The sequence below is a fragment of the Ailuropoda melanoleuca genome, chromosome 3, assembly GCF_002007445.2.
Source record: "Ailuropoda melanoleuca isolate Jingjing chromosome 3, ASM200744v2, whole genome shotgun sequence".
NCBI classification, from domain to species: domain Eukaryota; kingdom Metazoa; phylum Chordata; class Mammalia; order Carnivora; family Ursidae; genus Ailuropoda; species Ailuropoda melanoleuca.
In genome coordinates this window covers 7,597,004-7,604,016 of record NC_048220.1, presented here as the reverse complement: position 1 = coordinate 7,604,016, position 7,013 = coordinate 7,597,004, and the positions used below count along the sequence as shown (strand labels likewise).

Sequence of the window (7,013 nt, the reverse complement as noted above, 5' to 3'; positions counted from 1 at the left end):
GCAACCTTTGTCCTTTATTCCCCAGCCCCACGGGGAGAGCTGATTTTGGTGCTCTAACTTGGGGTTCCTTTGCTTTTTGACTTCTCTTAATTCCTAACATTAAAATCGCTTCTATTGGACACACTGCCTCACAGGGTATTTTGAGGGTAAGAGGAAGCACACAACTCAGTAAATGGCTCGTGGAGGGCCCTCGCTGGGCAGGTGTTTCCCTGCTGACCACAACTTTCTCTACTGCATCACTCCACCTCCGGCGGGAGGGTCAAACTTCTCCACTTATTTATAAAAGGAGTGTATTTTCTGTAAAGTCTGGCGTGGGGGCAGGGAGAGATGAGGGAGACCATCAACCATACAGAAGAAATAAGTACTCTCGTCTTGCTCATAAATACTGAAGCCACATTAGGAAGGCTCAGAAACACCTTCTGAAGGAAACCATTCCTGTTCTCTGCTCTGGGGCATTCTTAGGACAATCTCGTAAGGGAGGCTTCAGACCCTTAGCATTACTAAGGATTGTCTGGCTTCACAGGAACTGATGAAACTCTCAGGCTGTGTTGATCCCAAGTAAGAGATGTTAAGGTGGAGAGGCCACTCTAAATCATAGGACGATCACTACTGTGAGGGCAGAAAAGAAGAAACTCATGCAAACAGCAAGCTTAGTAAGTACCCCTTTCCTTTTCTGATCTGTCCAGGGTCCAGGACGCAGCAAGTCATCACAATAGAACACTTTGAGCAGCTTGGCATTGTTCGTAGGAGAAAGTAAAGAGAGAGAGGTCATCTCTGCCTTGTCTGTGTGGCTATTTCTTTACCAGGGGGAAAAGAAAAGAAAATTAACGTGCAGTTTAGCCTAGGTCAGCCAGGTGTTCAAAACACATACTAGTTATGCACGCACCCCTACATACACTGGGTTCCATAAACACACCTACACAAATAGCCTTTTTTCACAAAGTAACCTTTTAGCAAACAAAGTTATAACATACTTTTAAGGATACAGTTTGGATAGGAAAAGTTGTTGTTGTTGTTGTTGTTGTTTTTAAGTAGGCTCCACACTAAGCATGGAGCTCAACATGGGGCTCGAACTCATGACCCTGAGCTAAAGATCTGAGTTGAGATCAAGAGTCAGGTGCTTAACTGACCTGAGCCACCCAGGCGCCCCAGTAAAAGTTTCTATTAAAAAAGGAAGTCTGTAATTTATTATTTGGAACATTCTTATTCAAAGATATGAATTTTTATATTTTATTTTTTATTTTTTTTTAAAGATTTTATTTATTTATTTGACCAAGATAGAGACAGCCAGCGAGAGAGGGAACACAAGCAGGGGGAGTGGGAGAGGAAAAGCAGGCTCATAGCGGAAGAGCCTGATGTGGGGCTCGATCCCACAACGCCGGGATCACGCCCTGAGCCGAAGGCAGACGCTAAACCGCTGTGCCACCCAGGCGCCCCCAAAGATATGAATTTTTAAAATAGAGCAGGGGTCTCCATTTTTCATTCTGTGCCTCTAAATCCCATTTGGAATTCTGAAGTCGTCTTACAGCACCCAAGTCGAACTAGATTTTATTCATCTGGTTCGATTTTCTCCAATGAAAATAAAGTAACAGAAGAAACTGGTGTACGCACCTCGCAGAGAGCTTTTATTAAACCAAGATAGTCATACGTAAGCATACATAGCTCTGTAGCAGGCATTGTATGCTATACGACTTCTAGACTTAAGTACCATTTATCACTAGTTGTGTGAAATGGTAACATATAACTTAAGTATTACTGTAGCTTAGATTAAGTCAAGTTGTTGCCACAGTGGCTTCAAGGTCACCTTCATCCATGTGTGTAAAGGGGCATTTCCAAAAGACTTAGTTCAGTCTTAAGTTTTAAAACTTCGCAAGCATAAATGCTACACACTTGCATACAAGTTTCAAATAAACTGTATTTGAAAATTTAATATTTACATTTATTTTAGATTTATATAGCTTTGTTAATTTTGAGTAACATTGTTTTTTATATTTTAAGTGTTTAGGCCCTCTGGATTTTTTTTATTCATTTGAGAGAGAGAGTGTGCATGCCCAAGCAGTGGGGAGGGGAAGGAAGGGAGGGGGGAGGGGCCAAGGGAGGGGGAGAAGCAGACTCCCTACTGAGCAGGGAGCCAGATGCGGGGCTGGATCCTGGGCGGAAGGCAGACGCTTAACTGACTCAGCCAGCCAGGTACCCCAGTCCCTCTGGTTTAGGATGGAAAATATTGGCTGAAACAAGACATTAAATCTTTTGGGACAACTTATGTTTTCAGTTTGTGCTTATTAAAATGTTTAACAGATAAACTTTAAGACTCTGACTGGCTGTTACCAAGTTTAAATGAGAAAATGGTTTGCAAGAAAAATATATTGCCATTTTGATTAAAAAATAATTCTTGTATTTATTTTTAAATTTAGTTTATTTAATCACACATTTGTAGAAAAGTTGAAATTACAAGAAAAATATATTTTTTCCTGGGTCCTTAAGAGTAAGTTGTCCCTTGATGCCCCATTCACCCCTTGATGTGTATTAATTTTCCCACTTGGACAGGTGTGTTATGTTTAGGCAGAAAATATCCCTGGTTGTAGGTCAGGGATGGTTTCTACCTCAATGTAACACACCTGTCCAAGAGGGAAAATTACCATTGATACATTTCCAGTCTCCAACCCTCAGACTCCATTCAAATGTTTCCAGTTGTCCCGGTAATGTTCTTCATAGCAAAGGGATCCAGTTCAGAATTACATGTTACACTTTGTTGTCCTATATCTTTAACTTCCTTCAGTCTAAAATGATGCCGCATCTTTCCTTTACTTCCATGACCTTGAGGCTTTTGAAGACTATTTTGTGGCCTGTCCCTTAGTTTGGGTTTGTCTGCTCTTTCCTCGTGATTCGATTCATGTGATGTACATTTGTCAAGGATCAGGATTTGACATGTCCCCACCATTCCTTGAGCACTTCCTTGTCTTTTGGTACGAAAAGGTGTTCCGTCTCAAACTGTCCTTTTCCCATCAAAGCCCCAAGAGCAGCCGTTTCTCCGAGGAGCCCTGGTTGGTACAGCACTGGCTGTATGCATGCTGTTGGTAGGATGCCGCTGCTCCCAGACCCCCTCAGTTGAGAAGATAGGGTCGATGTTGCCGTGTTATCTATATCCAAATCTGTATCTATATATGTGTATCTCTTCACAGAGAAAGAGTAACATGTGCCTACACACATTACTTCTCTATGTATGACTCTAGCCCTGTATTGAGAACTGAGGACTGTTCACATTGGCACCTCCAATTCCAATCCAATGACCAAAGGTTCATTCTAGATCTCTCTTTTTGCATGTTTGCTATGCTCTTCTCCAACAGTGAGAAGCCTGGGTCCTATTATCATTTGTGAGTTTTTGTATTTGATTCATTCGCCTGGGGTAACCAAGCTCTCATTGCTGCTCGGCCCTACCCCATGTGATGTCCTCCTCACCATCTTCAGGCTCTCACACCTCCTGCTGGGTCACTGCCCTGGCCCGGGAAGTCCTCTTCACCGCACTAGGACTTGGGCTCCCCGTTTTCACCTTGTTTGGGCTCTGACTCTCTATGTCATAAGCCCCCTCCCTGCACTGTGTGGTTATCCTTACTCACTTCTTTGGGCTCTGCCGTCCTGCACTAAGATGTTCCCCATGGCATAGACTCCCCCTTTGCCCACCCAAGCTCTTCTACCCATTCCAGGTCATGGGGCTCCACAGCTCCCCCTTGGCTCTCCTGGGTGTAGAGGTCTGCCTTGCTCTCCCCTTAAGCACCAACCTGCTTAGGAAAGGAGGAGAAGAGGAAAAGCCCGAGTAATTCCTAGATATGTGTGTTGTAAAAAATATCTTTGCTGAATGTCGTCGTGTTTCAGAGAAGAGCGGGCTGGAGGCAATATTTAAGAGGTCTCGAATGCTGATTCCCGATTCTCTGTGTGGGGAAGGCAGTTTTTACTCCAAGTCCCACATAAGGCTTTGCTTCGGACATGTTAATCCTGCTGGAGTTCGGATGGAAGCAAGATAGCATTTGTTGGAGCAAAGAGGAAAAGGAATCAAGCAGACCTGCCTTTTAAATCTCATCTCGTTTTCCTTTTTCCCTCGTTCTCCACAAAAAGTGCTGTGCAGCTTGACCCCAGAGCTCTAAATTGCAGACGATCTCGAGTCATCAAGACCAAGGCATTTGTTCTCTCACTTAGAGTCAGCAATGGGAAGTCACTGAATGGGTTTGAGCAGGAAAAGAGCTGAAGACTGTGAGGAAAGCTTTACATTTCTAATTACGGAATAGAAAAAAGTCACGACCACGGTGTCCATCTTGTTAACTTTTATCTAGGGCGAACAGTGTAAGGCAGACTTGGGTACACTGGATGGGTCAGAGAAATTGTTTTATAGTTGGGGTGCTAATAGATAGGCTGGCTTATTGGTTAATAAAGTATTTACACCGTTTACACAAATCTGCCTCAGTTTTGCTCCCTTATTGCAATCACTGTAATCAATCAATAATTACTGCATTTTATACTAAGCATAAGTACAATATAATAAAATGTCATGCCAATTGGAACCGGCTTCCTCTTGTAAGAAAAAAATGTACATTATTCAAAGTTCTTTTTCCTATTTAGAGGAAGGACTATTAACCAATATTTGGGCACTTGATAAACACTTTCAGTGCTGTTTAATTACCGCAGAAGCTAAGATGTAACTGGATTTTGATTTTCAACAGATGGACTGGAGAGCCACACCTAGGAGCTCCTCTTGTGGGAGGAGACACTGTTGGTGTCACCCGCACCTGGTGACCAGGGTCAGAACCTCTGAGGGCACAGCGGGGTGGCAAGAACGAGGAAGGGGACGCAGACAGCCAGGCAGGAGGCAGGCAGAGGTGACTGAAGGGGAGAAGGGAGCCCAAGGAGACAAGGAGGGAGAGGAAGAAGAGAAAGAGAAAGCCAAGAGAGAAGACATGTGGCACGGTTACCCTAAGTTGAGGCTGTGATCAAAGGAATGATAGAAAATAGAGAACGAACATTCTAGAAAAACTGGAAGATGCCTCGTACACAACAATTTGAACACATGGCAATATTTTATTGCTTAAAGTGTACATTTCCAAATTTAAAGAAAAAACTCTCTGACCTAGGACCCATGGTCAAAGTCTGAGGAGGCGGTGTTTTGGCTGGTTTTTGGGGCCACGTCCCATGGCCTCCCGCTCACTCAGGGAGCGCCTTCTTGGGAAGCGAATACAAAAGCCAACTCTGGTTTCGCATTTTCATTTGTGGCTGCATCGACTTACACAAGAGAGGGGGGGAACCCTAGATCACGTGGCCTTGAGCTCATACAACATATTTAAAGGCTTCCTTCCTCTTTACATCCCTTTGAGGTAGATCGGAGATCTGCAGTTTTACCCCCATTCTACAAAACCAAAATCAAAATGAAAACACAGGATGAAATCAAACACACACCAAGTCTAAAGTGGGATGATTTGCCTCAGCCATCCTGATTTAATCCGGGGAAACAGAGCTAAGCCAATTCCCTACGTTGTAACTAATGAACACGTTTAAAGTTGTCCCCACTACAAGCAGGTTCAATTTGGCCACATGAAATCACATTTCCGACTTGGTCCCCTGAGTGCGGAGCTATAAAGAGTCTGCTCTGGTTAGCCTTTTCCTTCTCTTTCTCTTTATTTGACCACTTCCCTTTGTGCTGAAGATCAGTCCCTCACAGCTACTGTCGCCATCCTTATTTTTGCTCATAAACTTGGGCTGAGCGAGTGTCCAGGCCATGGGGGGGGGGGACGCAGTCTCCAGCTTCAGGAAGGTTCCTTCCTGTCCTTCCAGCCTCCACAATCAGAAGGGCACTTCACGGATCCTGCGATCCTGGCTCTTTTTGTGACACTGTAAACTTGAGTGGCCTGTAACGTGTGGCACGATGTGACAGGCCCTGTGGGAAGAGGGAAACGGGCAGAAGACACTTTCCTGGCCCTTAAAGCACTTCACGTGGCTCCTAGAATTATCTGTTCCTTCTTTTTAAAACATTGTTTCCTCGGCTTCTCTATGTTCTAGTGAGTATTCTTTTTCTCTGGTTTCTCTTTCTTGACACTGTTGTGTTATTTGCTCACGACGCTTTTCAAGATCGAACTACACAAACCCTAGAGTATTGCAAGTCTCCTGTTTTCCCTCAGAAAAGAAAATGTGCTCAGTTGGCCAATGATCTAATATTCCGCTGGCTTTCACAACAGAATAAGCAAGGCTTTCAAAGGTAAATTTGTTTTTACAAGGCACTCAGAGTAAATTCCGTGGCTTTGCAGCCCCACACGGAGTGAAATCTTCCCCTGGGTTGGCAACTTCCTTGGGAATCACAGAGCCTCAGGGCCCAACGCGACAGCCAGGGAAGAAGAGGAAGGACTCTGAGGAGCAAACGTGACTGACATTCCAATAACAAAACATGCAGTCTTCCAGACTCATGAAGCCCTGGGAGACAGAACCGTGAGCAAAATCCATTCTCTCAGGCCGCAGTGGCGCCGGTTATGTGTTCCTCCGTAGCCATGCCGTCATCCTGGCATTGCGCGTTCTGTTTTCCAGATTTTTGTTCTTTATTGTCTGTAGTTTGGCGTGAACCGTGAGCCTCTGGTGCTCTTCCAACATGTTGCCGAAGAACTGCTGCAGCTGCAAAGCACCAAGGGACAGTGGGTCAACGCAAACTCACATCTCCTTGACACAGAAGAAGGCAACGTTCACGCGGAGGAGCAAGAGGATTTTGCAAACGGCGCGCGCATGGGGGCCGGGGTGGGTAGGAAGGTGCGCTCCCGTACTGGGGGTTCCTGGGGAGACCCTGCCTGAGAACAGGTGAGGAAGACCACGCCTACCCGGAAGAGTCCCGGTAGACCAGATGTCCCGGGAAGTGGGCGCTTCATCTATTTGATTCCCCGCCCTATGGCCCAGAGCACAGAGCAGGTGCTCGGTAATGACCCACGGAAGGCCTACTGGATAGTGTACCAGACGTGTGGACAGAGACACGGTGAGATCTTCTC

At 45.1% G+C, this 7,013-nt stretch overlaps 1 protein-coding gene across 2 annotated transcripts in view; it reads right to left on the bottom strand.

Moving 5' to 3' along the window:
* Window positions 1–2,372: 2,372 nt before the first annotated feature.
* The window catches only part of LVRN (laeverin), a 71,026-nt gene continuing 66,385 nt past the window's right edge, over window positions 2,373–7,013 (bottom strand). For both annotated transcript variants that reach the window (XM_034655898.1, XM_034655899.1), the window contains one exon: window positions 2,373–6,648. In XM_034655898.1, the coding sequence (XP_034511789.1) occupies window positions 6,508–6,648 (141 nt within the window). In that variant the 3' untranslated portion in view covers window positions 2,373–6,507. The remainder of the gene's footprint in view (window positions 6,649–7,013) is intronic.